Source organism: Typopeltis vanoorti, chromosome 9 (genome assembly GCF_054136105.1).
Source record: "Typopeltis vanoorti isolate ZY-2024b chromosome 9, IOZ_Tvanoo_1.0, whole genome shotgun sequence".
In the NCBI taxonomy this organism is placed as follows: domain Eukaryota; kingdom Metazoa; phylum Arthropoda; class Arachnida; order Uropygi; family Thelyphonidae; genus Typopeltis; species Typopeltis vanoorti.
Genome location: NC_143557.1, coordinates 133,502,069 through 133,522,028, shown reverse-complemented (window position 1 = coordinate 133,522,028; position 19,960 = coordinate 133,502,069). Strand labels below are relative to the sequence as shown.

General features: G+C 32.2%; 1 protein-coding gene across 3 annotated transcripts in view; it reads left to right on the top strand.

The window, feature by feature from the left end:
• The window catches only part of LOC150103585 (septin-7-like), a 210,644-nt gene that overhangs the window by 160,523 nt on the left and 30,161 nt on the right, over positions 1-19,960 (top strand). For 2 of the 3 annotated variants that reach the window (XM_090398311.1, XM_090398308.1), the window contains exons 12-13: positions 379-542; positions 8,384-8,709. In XM_090398311.1, the coding sequence (XP_090254437.1) occupies positions 379-542; positions 8,384-8,462 (243 nt within the window). In that variant the 3' untranslated portion in view covers positions 8,463-8,709. Of the gene's footprint in view, positions 1-378; positions 543-8,383; positions 8,710-19,960 lie in introns of those variants that run through there. The other variant, XM_090398309.1, reaches the window with a different exon arrangement.

Below are 19,960 nucleotides of genomic sequence, written 5' to 3'. Positions count from 1 at the left end.
TTAATGTTTTAGTTGCAATAATCAGTTATACCATTATATAGTTATAGAGAAGCTAGTTTTGATTGATTAGATTATTGTTCTACAAGGCATCTGGGTAATATCTGTCTGTTCTGTGTCTCAGTTTTCAGTAGGAAATACTAAAGTATCTAAGAGATCCCTTCTGTTTTGATCTGAGATCATTTGTCTCTACTTTATATGAAAGTATTAGAAAACATGTCATTAGGCAGAAATGTCCCTTTTTAATGATTCGTGGATTCTTGATCATAAATCTGCTGGGTGGTACACTTTATGCACACACACATCTGAATTTATAGTTTATAAACTTTGTATTTTCGTATTAGAAATATAACAGCAATTCATTTGGCCGTGTTATAATAGCTTCAACGAAGGCATGAACAGATGAAGAAGAGTTTAGAACAGCAGCGAGTAGAACTAGAAGAAAAACGACGGACGTTTGAAAAGGAGAGGACAGCCTTTGAACTAGCTAATAAGGATGTTGAAGATGCTTTTAGGCGTATGACTGTTGAAACTAATTCAAAAGAGTAAGTATTTTATAGTTTATTTTTAAAAATTTGTTTAAATAATAAATGCTGGAAATAACAAAATAAAGAGGTAAATATAAACTTAGAAGAAATCAGCAAACAAACAAAAAAATATTGTTACAGCTATCTCTAAGCCAGAGAATTATAATAATATGGTGATGATTCATTTTGTTGCTAGTATGTGGAAGAATGGCTTATGCCATAGAAATAATTCTTGATATATCTCTGTATATTATCTCAAAACATCTAGTTCCCTCTTGATGGGATCTCAGTAAAGGGCAATGCCAAAGTGGATTGTGAACCCACCGTAATGCATGGCATTATATGTCTGAGAAGGGAGAATGTGCTATGCATCATGGAATACAGAGCAATTGAAGTCAGCTGCTCTCTCTCTCTCTCTCTCTACACACACACACACACACACACACACACACACTAGGGGTGGGTATGCCTCCCTGGTGCCTATGGCGCCCAACTTTTTTATATTTCCTGGTAGGTCATGACTGATTATATGCGGTTGCCCCTGTGTTGCACTACCTTTAAGAGAGAGCTACCTACCCAATTGTAGTGCAACACAGGGGCAACTCGTAGCAAAGGTGGAGGATTTCATGCATTTCGTCGCCTTCCAAAAGTCATGACCTATCAAGCTGACGTCACATCTGTGACAATAAAAACATTTCAAATTTCGGCTTATCTTAAATTCCTGGAAACCTCTAATTAAAGGAACTTTAATGGAAGAAAGATAAATAAAGAAAGAAAATATAACTTCATGAATGTATAGAGTAGATATAATCCTGCATAATCATAAATAAACTAAATAAATCTTCTAACACCTTTTTATTTTATATAGAGTAGATATCAAATAATGTCACATAAAAACATTTCAAATTTCGTCTTATCTTTTTATATATATATATATATATATATATATACAGACACAAAATTGTGAAGATATTTCATGTACATCTTTGTTTGCATACGTTTGGATAATATAAAGATAAAAATAAGAATATAATCTTATCAAGTGAAAAAATGCACTTGACAAGAAATGATCATGATTTCATTGGTCAAAGACCTACCTGGATGATTTTTATATATCGAGATTCCATCTCAGAAATTAATTAGAACTAAACACAACCATAATTTTAATCTACTATTACAAATTTATTTTTATGAAATTTCTAGATGGAATTAATGGCTAATCCTTCCAGTATTATCTCAGTATATTATAGATATATGCAGGATATATGTATAATATACTGAGAAAAAGAAAAAAGAAAGTCATGTCACCAGGAAATATAAAATTGCTATGAAATTTTTCTCAGTATGTACACTCAATATTGGATTAAGTTGAATTTTGAGTGAAATAGTACTGTGATCATGGTGATAGCATGGAATGCGTTGCAGCTTATCTTTGTTTATGCGGTTAGCCTAGTGGCTATGCGCTTCGCAACCATATGCCTGGGGAAGGAGTGTCCTGGGTTCGATTCCCGTCGCCGATGTGGGGAGCTTAAGGATCTTCTTCAGCTATAGCCAAGTTAGCCGGTCTTGGGTGTGGACAGCAGGGTTTTTTCCCCCAGTTTATCTGGGGTTTTTCATCCTGCAAGCAGGCAAACCGGCCCCACGAATACACGGATCTACAGCCATAAATACTTAACCCCCACATGAGGGGGCTCAACTCACCCCAATAAGGACAGGGGAGAAAAGGGAGGACTCTTCATATGAATAAATAAATTTGTTTACTGTTATTTATATAACTTACTATGTTTAGTTTCATAATTTACAGAAATTTTTAGGTGTGTGCATTACAACTGGGACAACTGTTGCTTCTTACTAAGTGAAAGATAGGTAAAGGTGCCAAATTACAATAACTTAAATAGAAATATATAACTTATTATTCAGCTAATAATGTAGCTGATTGGGGGGGGGAGTTTCCAGGAAGGAGAAAATCCTGCGTTCTGAGGCTAGTTAACTTATCTCCTCCTGAAAAGCCTAGAAAGTTGCTTACTTTATATACCTATCATATAATAAAGATTATATATTGATAAAGATTTGCTGGACAACAAATTTTTGCATTTTGTCACTACATTTACAAAATCTGCTGTTTTATACTAAATACTGATTATGAATATGGTAGCAAAAAATCTACCTTTTTTTAATATATATATTTTATTGAATTATGCTCTTTGAAAGTAAGATGTTATTGTTATCTATATCATCATAGACCCACATTATGATTATAAATGTGAACTAAAATGCTAAAAGTAAAATAGCAGAGTTAATACTCTTCTGGTTCTTATTTGTTGCATATAAAATGAATTAATTTTCTTCTCATGAACAGCTACTTAGCTATTCTTAAAAAAAAAAAAAAAAAAAGCAATACTATCAAGAGAGGATCCCAACTGTGTTGCTAGTATTGTTCCATCATACTTATGTCTTGGTAGACTTGTTCTTCTTGGTCATCCTAAGAAAAGTTTAGAGGAATACAAGAAGTGCATTTGTAACAAATGACATCCAGTATCATAAATTTTGGATAATTATTCATTGTTTCTTGTACATTTTTTTAAATGATTGTCTTTGTTATTACAAAAATCCAAAAATTATGGAGGTAAACTATTTTCTTGCAGGCAATTTAGTGGAGCTAAAAATGCATTTGAGTCATGCAAAAGCTATTTAATGTGTAAACCAACAAAGATATCCTCTTTGAATTTTGCCTTGAAAAACTTTTCGTTTAAGTAAAACCTCTGTTAAATGAAAATTAATACAATGGAACACTTACATTAGAATTTTAACTGCATAAAATTTTCATTCAAGTATCAAGTACATCTTCAGCAATTTTGAATTCATACTGAAGATGCCCTTGATACTTGGATGAAAATTTTGTGCAGTTAAAGTTCTAATGTAATTGTTCTCTTGTGTTAATTTTTATTTCATTTTGTCAAAAAAACATTTTTTTAATATTTTAGAAACTTCTTAATATTAGAACCCAACTTTTTTATATAATAGAAGAAATTTCATACTAGAAATGTGTTGCCAGTCTTTCAGTTTAGAATTCATTAAATGTTTTCCAGGAGTGAATCCTTTACATCTCTTGCTTGACTATCCCTGAGAGCAAAGCAAAGTAGTACAGGGTAAAACCATCCTGTAATCCGAGGAAAATGTAATCACCTTCAAATTCTAATATACCTGCCAGCAGTAATTATATCCACATATTTTGGATTATTTCAGTGTACTAGTTTTGCAAATTCTTTCTCTTTTGTCTGCTTCTTCAGGATTAAATTGGCATACATGCACGAGCGACACACACAAAGCACCTGAGAAATTATATGCATCTAAAGATTCCTGCATCATTCAAAAAGTAGAGTTACATAAAAAAAACATGCCTGACATAATAGTCAGTAAACCTGACTCCATTTTGCTTCATTAAACAGTCTATATTCTGATCATGAAAGTTATTTTGTTCACTATTAAAGAATTCAGGTATTCACAAAATTGCAGAATTTATTTTGTATCCCAAGGTTGGGTTTTCTCAAGAGAAATTTGTATTGGGGATTGCGTTAAAGATGTAAATGAGAGAAAGGGTACGTACGTTGAGTTTCATATAAGTATTACTTATATGAGATGTAAGCAATACTTGATCCAGATAAGAATATAAATACCACTTCAACAAAGCATTTAAAATTATTTGCTTGTCTATAAGTAATAAGAAACAAGGTTTAATACTCATCCCCAAGTGTTTGGATCTCTTAAAGCAGAATGAGATGTTAAAAATAGTATAGCAATGATATGTACATTTGATGTGGTGAATGTGAAAGACTTGTTGTTATACTAGGATCTGTTTCTAGTAGAAAGATCATGCTCTACATCATTTGAAACACCTTTTCAGTAATGTAAGAATTGTGCTCTTTACATTTGATTTTTTTTCCCCCTCAAATCATTCATTTGCTAAATTAATCCTGAAAAAAGCAGACCAGAGAGTCTTTAGTACTAGTAAATTGAAAGAAAACTTACTTTTCCCTCCAAAAAAGTTTATGGATATATGTAACAGTTATTTTTGATTCTTGGAAACAACTACAAAATGTACAGCTAGTTTTCTTTTATATGATTTTATGTTATTATAGTATGCTCCCTCCATACCAACAGAAACCTTTTATGTTATCTTGCTGGGCAGCAGCACTACCGTTAAACTGAATTTACAGAATTCATAAATAGCTTCCATTCTTGAGGTTTTCACTGAAATCCTAAGTTTTCCATCAGTCCATTTATGTCTTGACATATTAAAAAGGAAACCTCCATGCCTTCACATACCAGTTGTATCTCACTTAACTTTTGAAATATAGATATTCTCATTTACTTAAGTATAAAGAGCTAATAAGCTTCATTTCGGCAATGAAAACATTACTTAAAGTAAGGGGATATTAAATCCCACATAGTTTTAAAACCGAATAAGAAACTCAAAGATAGGAATCAGAGAGTTTCTTGCCGAATATAGTATAGTAAACTATAAAGTATCGGCGACACTAGCGTTAGCCAATGCAAGTGATCCTAGTATGTAGTACAATACCGGACGACTCGTTGCAAAGGTGGGGGGAAGTTCAGATCGCTATTCTTCGGTATTTTCCATAATGTAAAAACACATTTCCTAGGAAATGTATGCTGTTATTACATTATGGAGGGAGGTCACTACCCAGACCGGTTTCAGCCTTTTTTGAGGCTTCATCAGTGAGTAGCTAGACCTAATATCAAAGTGTATAGCGAAAAGAACTTATATACTCTGCGAACGAGTTTTCCAAAAGGGTGCAACCATTAAGTTACTTAAGTATAAAGAGCTAATAAGCTTCATTTCGGCAATGAAAACATTACTTAAATTAAGGGGATATTAAATCCCGCATAGTTTTAAAACCAAATAAGAAACTCACTGATGAAGCCTCAAAAAAGGTAATTTAAGGTAAGTTAATTTAAGTAATGTGTTTTTACATTATGGAAAATACCTAAGAATAGCGATCTGAACTTCCCCCCACCTTTGCAACGAGTCGTCCGGTATTGTACTACGTACTAGGATCACTTGCATTGGCTAACGCTAGTGTCGCCGATACTTTATAGTTTACTATACTATATTCGGCAAGAAACTCTCTGATTCCTATCTTTGAGTTTCTTATTCGGTTTTTAAACTATGTGGGATTTAATATCCCCTTAATTTAAGTAGATATTCTCATGCCCCTAGCTAGCAAATTCCATTCTTATGTTCTTATTATTATGTTCTCAAGTTCCTGCTTTTTGCTTTATATTCAGATCATCATGAACTAGAATATTTTAAGTTTACACTGCTCAAATATGTGAATCAGATATTAATGGAATATAGAAAAAGAAATGCTAAAAGCATTTTCCTCCCATCACCGCAAACTTTAACCTTCTTCCAGTGAAGTGGTTAAACAAGAGTTCTAAGATATCTTCTAACACTGGCTCATTTAGGTGGAATGACTGGAAACTGTTTTATTTTATTTATTTTTTTCTGAAAAACTTATTAGATTTTTTTTTTTTCTTCTTCTTTTGGTATAAAATAGTAGTTTTCTTAGTGGCTGGCTGTTCGATTCCAGATCATGGAAATGAAACGACATACTCCTCTTCTTTCTTTTCATTGATTTCATCTGGGTTTACATAGCATAGCACAGTTTGTGGCATGCATTCAGTGCCCATATTTTATCTTGATTTCCCAAATGACAACTAAAATACACATAATTTTGTTGCCTTTAATATAAATAGACAACATTAATTTTTGCTGTATACTAGCCACATGCATGATGAAGTTTTCTGCTAAATTCACAGAAAATCAAATGCATCTGCAACATCCACCTAACCTCAGTGCCATACAATATGCAGCTGCATTTAATATGTATGCTTTAACATTAGCAACATTTAACATCAGCCTGTGCATTACATCTGTGTAACACAGTCAGAATGACACGCCCTGTGCTTGGAAAGATGCTTCAAACCTTATCTTTTTGACTTGAAAAACGCACGAGGACTTTTTGACTTGAAAGTCAATTAGCTAGTCTTGTACAGAGATGGTAAAGCTTTTTCTTTCTATAAACGGCAGTATTTCCCAATGCAAAAACAAACAAATCAACACATCCTATGAAGATAAGATCATTCACCCTATTCAAGTCAAATTACATTAAAGAAAGTCCAATTCCTGGACCATAATGCACTGTTTGACCTAATAAATGAATGAAAGATGAGATAAAATATATATAGCCAGTTGTTATCCTTGTAGTTGACATTCAAGTTTCATTGTCAAGTGCTGGCTTCATAGATACTGAAATGGTTCATCATTTGTTAATCAGAAGAATAGAAAATTAGTTTTGTATTTTTGATTTCTTTTGTACAAAAAATCATCTCAAGAGGAGAGTGCCAAAAATAGGTAGGTATTGTCTTATTGTTATTATGAATTTGATGGTTATAAACAAAAAATGTGTTGTAGCAAGTTTTTTTACATGGTTAAAAAATAAATTATACTTGTTTAAAAGATTATATTCTATAGATCTTCATATGCAAAGTCATCTGTCTTTATTGGTGTGTGGAGGCAGATGACTTCACATCAAATTGTGCTGGTATACCATAATGCACAGCATACCTTCTTTTGGACTTATTATAAATGCATTATTGTGTTACTACACAGACTAGTTTCAACCTTTATTGACATCTCATGGGAGAAGTCATGTTTCCACATACAAGTAAGAAAATGGTATATATCACCATATTATTGAAGCCTTGGATGAGAGATAGTTGTAGCAAGTTTTATTTTCCCTTGATGAGAAATTACGTTTTTATCTTTAGTCTTTACCCAAGTCTAAGTAAACAGAAGTTTGCACATGGAGTAACTTCATAACCAACTCCTGGTTGATGAGGCTGAAAAAGGCATCTGGGTAGCAACCCTTCACATAGCATGAATTATGAGAATATGTGTTGTAGCATAATTCCCACATGAATTATGAGAATGGTCTCTTCAAACACAATTTGATAGAAAGTCATTGTTGCAAAGTTACTTCACATTCAAATTTTTGTTTGCTCATACTTGGGTAAAGGATAATGATAAGAATATAATTCTTGTCAAGTATAAATTAATAAAAAAAGAATTATGTTACTGAATAAATTGAATTGTTTTCTACTACCTGGCTATCCTTTCTCTCTTCCATAGAATATGAAAGAATAGAAATATTGTGTAAGTATTAATTTATGCACAGTTGCTTTAAGGGAGTTTTTCTCACTAATGAATTCATGAATCTCAAATTTATTTTCTTCGTTTTTTCAAAAATTGAAGAAATAACTGAAAAATACTTAAATGCGATCTTCTAAATAAATAATGAGAATGGTTTCATTTGTGGAGGTTATTTAATTTCTTGATTGGTCCATTTCTTGATTTGTCATGATTGAGGGGTTTTCACTTGAATTAACTTAAAAGCACAGTATGGGGATGATGACTGATTGACAATATATAGTAAGTATTGTGTGTGTGTCCTCTCTAACTAATAGAACATGACAACTAAAAACACAAACAAAATAATAATAATAATAATAATAATTAGATTTATTATGTGGATAGGTTTCATGACATATCTAATTGGAACACATGCGTAGAAGAGAATTTTCACATTTTAGGATCACATTTTATAAGTTTCAAATACTACCTGCCTTTAGTAAGTTCTTTCTGCTGCATTATTTATTGCAACACACTGATGTAATCAACCATCTTTCATACATATCAGAAAGGTTTTTAAACCTTCATATTTTTATGTTTAATTTGGACATATACTGTAGATGTCTATGATCTATCTGTCTAGGCCACGACAACCGTCTGGAAAGAGCAGCCATACCCATCCGAAGTGTAAATTTGTGCCTTCTACCTGTCGCCATATGTAATTATCTAAATCTGTGAATGCAGCCAATCTTATTTTGGGGATGTCCGTTACTGGAAACTAGCTTGTCACTTCTGACACATGAGAAAAGAGCAGTGGCAGTGTGATCAGTGATATAAACTGTGTGTGTGTGTGTATATGCTGATCAAGTTGGTAAAATGTTTTCATATTGTGTGAAACATCTTCATGTAATCATTGCATAATGTGATATCTTAATATATAGTGAAATGTCAGTCCCAGGAATGATGATTTGGACAGTTCTTTCTTATGCCTAAACTTAGATTTGAAGACAGCAAATCATAATGAAGCTTTTGCTCTACTTCTTACATTTTTGCTTTTTTGGAGGCTGTATTATACAGCCTAATTCAAGCCTTCATTAATCTCTGTTAGTGATATGCTGAATGTTTATAAAAAATATCATTTTTAAATGTACAGTTGCTTTAATCAGCAGAAAGAAAGTGTATTGATTTTTCCTATTTGTTTGAAAAATAATGATAAGTATAAGATAACTAAATGTAATTTCATATATAATTCTAGCTTTAGGTTTATGATATGTATATTAATATTTAAGTTTGTAAATCTTTGTTTAAATGATTGATGGAAATTTTAAATTCACTACATTCTTCACTCCAGCCTTGTCTTGGCTGGTTTGATTTGAATAGGTTCTACAGTCACTTTCTCTTTTTTTTTTGAAGACAAGTTTCTTTGTTTGCCTTAGCCTCCTCTTTTCTTTCAGCTTTCACAATCCTCCTCCCTTAAGCCAGTTGACTTTTAACTGATATTTAAATAAAAAAATAAAAATGAAATATACCCCTGAATGCCAGGATAATTTGGAAATTGACATTTCAGGAGTTCATGGTGGAAATTTTGGCATATGCACAGTGCAAGAGTTGTCATGTAAAAAAAGAGAAAGATGGATACGGCAAATTTAAATGTGCTAAAATTACTCTTGTTCTCAGTACCAAAACAGTTTCAATTTTCTGTTTTAGAACTTCATATATTATTAATTTTTTTTGTTATTATTTAAGAAATAATCTTGTTGTATGCTATATGCTTAGCTGTCCAAAACTGTATAGCATTTGGTGTCCCAGTATTAGCTATGGTTCCAGCCACTCCACCTTTGTAACATGCTTTTGTTAGCCTGTGAGCACTTTCACTGGGCTGCTTAAACCTTTCCCTACCATAATCTAAAAACATGGTCAAAAATAACATTTCTGATCATTTTTCATGAACACAAGCATACCACTTGTTTAAACAACTTTGCTGGCATGGTGTCTGGTTATCCACGTGGATAAGCATACCTACTCTCCAAAATGCTGCAAATCCATACGAGACCTTGAGCAAGCCTCATGTGGATTATTCTGCACAGCCATATTGAGAGAATGTAAATTGCAAAGCCTTATGAATAGGAGGAGGAGTGGGGATATGATTGAGACATATAAATTAGTCAGGTATTGTTTTGACATGGAAGAGATTTTTCATAGAACAGGAGAGAGAGAGAGAGGGGTAGAACAAGAACAAGTGTAAGCAGGAAAGTGAAGAGCAAGTTCTTTACATGGAGAGTGGTTGGTGAGTGAAATGCATTGCTTAAGTGTATTGTGAATGTAAACACATTGAATCATTTTAAGGCATAGTTGGATGAGCTTTGTGTGTGTGTGTGTGTGCGTGCGTGCGTGCGCGCGCATCCGTTCGTGTTAAAGTATATCTTCCCCAATGAGTCTCTAACTTCATGGAGGTTAGATGTTAATAATAAAATAATAATTTGGGAGAGTCTTATTCTAATAAACAGCATGCGACATCCAGGGCTTGACACACTTGCCTATGCAAATAGATTTTGCTAACTGCAGACAAGAAAGAATAGAATATTTAAAAAAAAAAAAAAAAAACTTTTCCAAACCACAGCACAGCACTAATGATTTTGTAGAACTTCTATTGAGTTATTAGGATATATCATCAAAAAAATGAAGGGCAAGTAAATTTTTTGCATAATTTGTTGAGTCCTGGTCGTGTCATTTCAAAGTTAATTTATTTAATTTTAGTTTTAATTGTAATCTCATCTTATATTGTAACCACTTGGATGGTGGCACTTCAGTATGTGGCTCAACTGGGTAAAAATAATACTGTGATAATTGCCCACCGCTGCTTACTAGTGATAGTAGTCATAATGTACTGTAATACCTAAATAGATAATATTATAGTTATATATTTATCTGTAGATGTATAACTCCATTATAAAATAATAGAGCTAATCTTTATTTATTAGTAGTAAATTATACATGAAGAAATGTTTAGTTGTTAGTTGTTGTTCATTGTTCATGATAATGCTCAGTGGTATAACCAACACTAAGAGTAAAAAAAAATACATTTATTAAACTCACTAATTTCTACCATGCCTGTCACAGTTATCATTGTGATTAGATGATTGATGCTGGATAAAAAACTAGTGAAATATTAGTGAGTTTAATGTGTTTTTTTTTTTTTTGTGCTGGTTTATACTATTAAGCATTAGTATGAATTATTAAATTATATTGGATTTTACAGAATAAAGATTTATTCAGTGGCGGCCGGTGAAAATTTTAAGTGGGGGTGCTGCATATACAAAATAAGAAAAAATAATTTTTTTTTTTTCCTAATCAGTAACCAATTTATTAATAAGTAAATTTACATATTACAAAAATTGCTTTATTAAAAATATTTCACCCTCATCATGAACACACACCAATAATAAAGGTTTCGTACACAGAAATAACTCGTGCAAACATACAACATATCTGTAGCAACACTGCTCAACGAGCAGTGTCAGTTTCGACATTCTCACACTGCGTTAGATCGCAGTGCATTTGTTTCGTGTAACGATAATTGAGAAAATATAATTCTTTTCATATTTTCAACAGTGACACTTGTCATAATTCAGCCTTGTATTTGTATTAAATAAATAATTATATGTTATTTTAACAGAATAAAATAAGCCTTACCAATAATAAAAGTTTCATATCTCAGAAATAATGCGCACAAGCATACAATTTATCTGTAGCGACACTGCTAAACGAGCAGTGTCAGATTCACTTGTTACGTGCAGTGACAAGTGCAAACGAATATCAGTGAGTCTAGCCGGAACTGACCGAACGTGATAATTCCGACACTGTGGTAGATCGTAGTGCATTTGTTTTGTAATCTAAAGCGTTAATCGAACAAGTTTTGTAATCTAAAGCGTTAATTTGATCAGTGTCGAAACATAAGCTGTAACATGTTGTATTGCATTTATATAATGTTATAAACATTGTTATTATTTATAAACACAAACAAAAAATGTATTTTTTATTTTTTTCCTTGGGGGGGGGGGTTCTGCAGTGTCTCAGTGCTTATGTACAAGCCACCACTGGATTTATCATTAAAATATTTGATTGTTTGGTATCTACTGATGTCATTTTTTTTTTAAATATTTTAATGTATAAATGCTTTTTTTTTATCAGAACTGTAAAAGAATTATAACAGTGGGCTAGCTTATATTTTTCAAATTAAAGTAATGTAGCTTACTTGCTGTTGTTGTTTGGAATTATGACTGAATCAATTCGTGTGTTCTCTGGCACTAGTTTTATTGGAGAAAAAACTTTGTTACCTTTGTTTTAAAACCAGTTCACCCATCTTCAGTTGAAAAAGCCCTTATAAAGGTTCTTTGCCTCATAGATGGATTATTACCAAAGTCTTTCCATCTATAGGGTATTGTCAATATCAACATTGAGGCATGGAAGCTGAACACTTACCTTCCACTAACACAATTGTCATCATTTATCCGTGAAGCTAATCCCATCTGTTGTTTGTTATTAGCTGCATTATAAATAATGAAAATTTACAAAATGCATTATTCATTGAATTCAAAGTTAACTTGAATTAGATAAGGTTAATATCATTAATAGTATATCATACAAAAATCTTTATAAAAACTTTGAAAAATATTTTTTTTGGGAAAAAAATTCACTGTTGAAAGAATGTAGTGATCCAAGAATAGTTCATAAACTCGAGTAAGTACATAACTGCAATTTGTTCATTTTTTTTAATATGTTTTTACTAGCACTTTGCTTTAACATCATTTTGGCATTAAAAAACAACATCAAACCTTTCAAAAAAATGAGTAAAACATGTGCAAGAAATGATAAATATATCTCCCAAAGTTTAAAATAGCATTTCTTTTTCAAAACTTCTTTTCAACGTGTAAATTTATTTTTTCTTTCTTTTATTGGTAATAATAATTTATTTCAATAATAACTAATCGTTTAATGACTTAAGAGAAGTGCAACAGATAAGCTTATTGATCATGAGTCTTATTTTTGTGTGTGATCATGTGTAGCTAATTGATAGGATATCAGATGTTGTGTAATTTATTTTATTTCTCCATTATTTTTTTAACAGGAAAAAAAAAATTGCCCTGTGAACAGAAATATATGCATAATGACTACAGATATGTTAAGAGTATTACATAGTTCCCAAACATTTTTATCTGATAGGTGAATCATTAGAACACATCATTAAAAAGGTTTGTCATCATTGGCACCAAAGCAGTATAGAAGTTTGTGTGCATGTGTACATGTTCATATATGACACAGTATTAAGAAATATCCACTGATGTTGGATTATTTTATCCAAGCCAAAAATAAAAATAAGGTATTTTCTCATTACATAAAAAAAAAAAACATGATTTTTATATTCACTGTTTATGCTTTGCAGCATTTATATTTCTCACTCTCTATTATAAATAAATTTGAAATTTGATATATCTGTTTACATTTAACATTATACACATAATGAATATCCTGATTTCAGGAACTTTTGATATTAGACTGATAATGTCATGCACATGTTATGATCTTCTTGTATAAAAATGCTTGTGGGACTTTGTTTTATGTATTGTAAAACATCAGTATGAGATGAACAGTAATAAGGGAAATTTGAATAGAAAAATGTTTGTTATAATTATTATTTACAGTATCTCCATGGAGTGTGGGACACCCAAACTAACTATTATACAAAACCGATCATACCTCTCCTTAAACTCATTCACTGTCAGGGAACTCGCAACTAATTCTGACAATCTATTCCACTCATTCACTACTCTCCTTGCAAAAAAATCTGGTCTGCCCCCTACTAACCACACTCTCTTCCATGGATGGTCCATAGTTATCTGACTATTTGTCGTATATTGAAAAATTTCCTTTACATCAATTTTATAAATTCCCTTAATATCTTAAAAGTTCCTATCATGTCTCCTCTTTTCCACCTATCAGCTAACCTTTGTAACCACAGACCTTCAATCTCTTCTCACAGGGAACATTCCACAGACCTGTCACCAGCTTGGTCACGCATTTATGAATCCTCTCCACTACTTACCGATCCCCAAGAAATGCAGGTGACCAAATCTGTGCACAGTAGTCAACGTGGCCGAACGCCACGTTGACTACTGTGAATTTCTAAGACAGAACCTACCTACCCTTTACAAAGCTGTGCCACCCACCACAGAGTATCACATTGTTGGATTTTACCTTAATCCAACTGGGGGTAAACAATTTATTGGCTTAATATAGCTGCACTTCAGAGCAACTTCTACTGAAAGCCAGAATAGCATATTTCCTTACAATATAGCTCTAATTTTATATACAAATATTAGATTGACTAAACCATTTACAATATATTTTTATATTTTCAGTCTTGTTTATCTTATAGTTTGTTGATGGCAGGACAAAATAAGAGAAACTTCTATAGTGTAATATAAGATTTTTTTAATCATCATAAAAAAGCTTCATAAATGAAGCTATTGAGGTGGATATATGGGTGGCTAATTGATAGACATCAGAGAGCAGTTTATGGAGGAGTTGAGTCCAGGAGAAAGCATGTGACTAGCAGTGTGCCTTAGGGCTCTGTATTTGACTTGTACACTAATGATATAGGAAATAACCTGAGGGGGTATATTCAGTTATTTGCTGATGATGTAGAACTGGATACAGCAATAGTTAATAAGGTTGATGTGAAGAACTTGCAGGATGACTTATTAACAGTATGGACAATGAAGAATGGCTATGAATTTAGCATGGCAAAATGTAAGGCTGTGCATTTTGGGATGAAAAGATTATCAGCTATGTACTTCATTGATGGAACTGAAATGCAAGAAATTACAGAGGCCAGGAATTTGGGAGTGCTGGTGGGCTCCTGGTTAAAGTTCAGTGGCCATATTGCAAAGTGACTAAAATAACTAATAGAATTACCTGGTTATTGAAGAACACACTAACGAGCAGAGATAAGGTGGTCATCGTACCTCTTTATAATGCCATGATATGCCTCATCTTGACTATTGCACAGAAATCTGGTCACCTGAATTCCTTAGAGATGTAGAAGAAGGTGGAAGGGATCCAGAGGCAAGTGACCAAGATGGTAGTATGGGATGCTTCTTATAAGGATAGATTAAAGATTTGTGAGTTACAAAATTGGCAGATAGGAGAAAAGGGGGGTTACGATAGAGACATATAAGTTATTTAAAGGTTGTTATAGGATTGACACAGATGAGATTTTCAGTACGTGACTAGTATGGAGAGAACTAGGGATCATCCCTGAAAATTAAGAAAGAGTTTAGTTAGCAAGGACTCATTGGAGATGTCCATAAGAATAATAAAAAGGGTATATGCAAAATTTTAACAACGAATATAAGCAGATAAAATATCTATGTAATTACATAAATATTATATCTGCCTGGAAGAGGTAATCTCACAACTACTTTTACTTTTTTTTTATATATAATTTGCCTAAATATACTTAGCTGAAGGTGCATTTTTTGTCCAAGAAGAATTTTATTCCATATAAACATAAAACAATTATTAAGTACCGTCAAAGTTTTTAAAATTTTCATTTGTTTGTTCTAAATTGTTTAGCTTATTATTTATTCATAATCATACTTAAAAAGTGCTTCACAGAATGAATACTTACTCTGCACATTTTCCTCCACAGAAAACCTAACCTTACCTATCCTCTTCGCTCCCTGCAATGATTGCGATGGAAGTCAATGGTTGAGGAGCATAGGGCCTCAACCATTGACCTCCATCTGACTCTATTCAATGCTTCTTTTTTTTTTTTATCTCTTTCCAGGAACGTCCCAACCGCCTTGCCTCTATTTCTAGTTCTCTTCTCCATGTTATCCTGGGTCTGCCTCTTGCCTTAGGGATTCCATTCTAGTGCAATTTTTGCTATTTCTTTATCTGGATTCCTGATTGTGTGACCTCTCCAGTTCCATTTTCTTTTAGTGATTTCATTTCTGATGCTGGTTTGACCTGTTCTCTCGTTCTATGTTTGTTATTTTATTTGGCCAGTATATTCCTAGTATCTTCCTCAAGCATTTGTTTATGTAGAACTGTATTTTATTTATGTTTTCCTTTTGTTAGTGACCATGTCTCAGCTCTGTATAGTAAAACTGGTTTAACATTAGTGTTGAAGAGCCTAATTTAGGCTCTTCAACACTAATTTTCTTCATCATATTGAATGCAATCTGTGCTTTCTGGATTCTATTTTGTATATATTATCTACCTGTTCCAGTGTTTTCCATAGTATTTCAAAGACTAATTCTTATTTGGGGTTTATCTTCATTACTTTGGTCTTGTTATGATTTATTTTCAATCCACATTTATTTGCTTCCTGGTTTAAATTATCTATTTTCTTTTGGAGGTGTTGATGTTTTTGTGCCAAAAGGCATATATCGTCTGCAAAATCCAGGTCACTGATTTTATTTGACCATCCCCATTGAATGCCAATTCTTTCTTCAGATGTTTTCCTCATCGCCCAGTCAATGACAATCAGAAAGATGGTCAGGGAGAGTATACATCCATGTCTTACTCCTGTGTTTGTTGCAAGTGGTTCTGATAGGTTGCCATTATTTATTATTTGGATTTTGGATTTTTCATGAGTTTTCCTTGTTATATTTATGATTTTCTGAGGAATCCCATAGTGCTTCATTAATTTCCATATAGTCTTTCTGTCTGTGCTACCAAATGCACATTCAAAGTTGATGAATCCCAAATATAGGCTACTCTGCCACTATTCACTGTTCAACAGTTATTCTTAATGCTATTATCTGATCAATACAAGATCTGTTTGGTCTGAACCCAGCCTGTTCTTTCCTCAGTTTGGTTTCATTCTTTCTAGCAAAATTCTAGTAAATACTTTACTTACAACATTTAGAAGTGAAATCTCTCTCCAATTTTTACAAGGTGTTATATCTCCCTTTTTTGACATTCCAGTCTTCTGGCCATTCCTCTTTTTCCCATATTTGATTAAATATCAGGTGTAGTATTTCAACAGTAGTGTTTATATCTGCTTTAAGTAGTTCAGCCTGTATATTGTCACTCCCAACTGCTTTATTGTTTTTTGTTTTCTTTACTGCATGAGTTATTTCTAGTTTAGTTATAGTTCCTGTATTTAATTTAAGTATTTCTTCTTCTGGTATTTTTTTGTTCTAGGTTATCTATTTCTCCATTTAAAATTTGGAAATGTTCTACCCATCTTTTTTCTATGTCTACTTCATTTGTGAGTAACTTTCCTTGTTTATTTTTTACAGGCCCTTCACTTTTAAAACTCTTCCTAGCTAGCTTTCTTGTTATCTCAAACAACCTCTTTGGGTCAAATTTACTTGCTGCTGCTTCAGCCTCTTTACAGATTTCCTCCAGGAAAACACTTTTATCTTTCCTTGCACTTTTTTTTACCTGTCTGTTTTTAAGCCTGTATCTTTCATTTATCCTATTTCTTTTGTTTTCTTCTGTAGTTTGCAGAAGTGTATTCCATAAAGCTTTCCTTTCTTCATATAATTTGATGGTTTTTTCAGAGATCCATTGTTTGTGATTCCTACTCTGCCTTCCCAGAACTTCTTTGGCCGTGCTATTAAATATATTCTTTATTTTTTCTCAGTTCTCTTCAATGTCCATTTCCTTATGTTGTTCTACAAGGCTTCCATATTTATTCCTTAATGTTAATATTTGTCTTTTGTATCCTTGTTTTTCAGTTTGGATATATTGCATTTAATTCTTTGGTTCTTGCCTTTAAATATTTTTCTTAGTTTCATTTTTATTTTTGCAATCAATAATAAGTGGTCTGTAAAGGCATCTGCACCTTTCCAAACTCTTACATCGATCAAAGGTTTATTAAAATATGGTCTATTTCGTTTTTTTGATTTCTTATCAGGTGATATCCAAGTCTGTTTATGGATGTCTTTATGTTTAAATACAGTTCCTCCTTTGATCATATCATTGAAAGTGCAAAAGTCTTTTAGGATTTCCCCATTTTCGTTAGTTTCCTAAACCTTCTTTTCCCATTATTCGTTCATATCCCACGTTACTATTTCCTATTTTTGCATTCATGTTACCTATAATTAAAAGCATATCTTTACTTTTGACTTCATCTACTTCTTTTTTGCAGCATGTCATAGAAGTCTTCTTTCTCTTCTGTTTTTGCATTGTTTGTTGGTCCATTTATGTTTATTATAGTCACATTTCTGTATTTAGTTTTAAATCTAGCTTTGATTCTTTCAGAAACTGGTTTCCATTCAATTAGTGCTCTTCTAGCATTTGTTGTTAGCATGAAAACTACACCTTTGCTATGTGTGTCATCTTCATTCTAGTTTCCAGAATATAAAATGTATTTGTTAGTTGGATTTCTCCGCTACCATTCCATCTTGTCTCGTTTAGACCTAGTATTTCTATTTTGTATCTTTCCATTTCTCTGGTTAGTAAATTAGCTTTTCCACTTTCGTATAAAGTCCTAATATTCCAGCATCCAATTTTGGTTAAAAGTTTTGGGCTAAAGAGGTTTTTTCTTAGAGTTTTCTGCCTGTCACCTTCCCCAGTGGCACTTTCACTGGCTTGCTTCTTTTCCCCAGTACTTCTCCCTCTTGATTTTGTGTCGGTTTTCAACAATGGTTGAGGTTTCTGTAGCAATATGTTCTTTCCATATTATGGCTGCTAGCCACAAGTACAACCCTTCTCCTTTCTCATCCGGACTTGAGATGGGCAATGGTGGAGTTTCCACAAAAAACAAAATAAATATTTTAGACATCACAACAGTGCATTTATAAGGATTTAGACTGTTAGAATTTTATGGTATTCTGATCTTTTCACTTTGGTTTTATCCCTTTGAAGCCAGCTATCTCTCTATTTAAACATTCATATACTTTCCCACACTTGTGGTTTCCTTCCGTTATATTCCAATCATAACCTCAGCGATGTAACATTACTTACATCAGGTAATTAACTTATGTTTAGTCTGAAAAGTTTAATAATTGACAGTTTAGTTTGTGTCTGCATTCTTTAAGAATAACGAATTCTGAATCTTTTCGACTGCAAAAGTGAAATGAGTTGGTTGTTCCTTATATTTGTTACGAAAATAGTAATAATTCATCAATGTGATACACAAAAAAAGGTTACTATAATAATAAATTTAGTTTAATCCTTTATCCAAGTCCTGAAGATATTTTCAGGTGCAAACTTTGTTTGCTCACACTTGGATAAAGGATTAAACTAAATTTATTATAGTCTAACCAAGTGAAAAATAAACTTTCAGGTTACTATAATATTAATACTTCTGAAATCATCCTAAAGTGGTTTATGGTGGCTATGCTACTTTGTAATTCAGTACTGGAAAAGTTAATAGAAGTTCTACAAAACTGAAAATTAACATTGTAACCAGTTTAGAAACTGGTTACAATTTTAATTAAAACTGAAACTATGAAATTTAATATTTTTATTTCCGAAAATTAGGATTAAGTATATTTATGATAGTCATTCTTATTAACATTTTTTTCCCTGCACTTAAGTTAAAAATGCTTAAAGGTTCAGAACTATATTTCAAAAAGAAAGAAAAGTATTTATAATTTATAAATATTAGTTGATGCCAAGTAGGCAAATAATGTTGGAAATTATACTTTCTCTTCTCTGTATTTCCAGTAGAAAAATGAATAATATTGCAGTCATTTCTAGATTAGTGGCATGCTGCTTTTTTTCTGTGTCCATATTGCATCATTGAGAATGGTAATATTAATAAGAAAAAATAATGCATATAGAAAAATGACTGACAGGGAAAAAAGAAAGAAAGAAAGAAAAAGATTCTCCAGAACTCTACTTTTGTTTGGAATGTGAAATATTAGCTCCTTAAAATTAACATAGAATGGTTATAGCATCAAAGGAATATGCAGAATATGTGCATACAAAGAAAACTGTTGTTTCCTAATATTTGGTTAAGAGATATATTATTTCTTTTTTTTATAAGCTTTTGTCAGCTGTAGAATTTATATTGCATTTAATTTTTGAATTAAGTACATAGACAAATAACTGCCATTTGTGCATTGTGTGGAAAAACTTTCCATTTCATAGTGCAAACTTTGGTTTTTTGTTACTTTACTAAATGCAAGAAGATGGAAGTGATATATTTTTTTGCATCTCAGTTTCCTTTGTATATCCATATTTCTCTTATATAAGC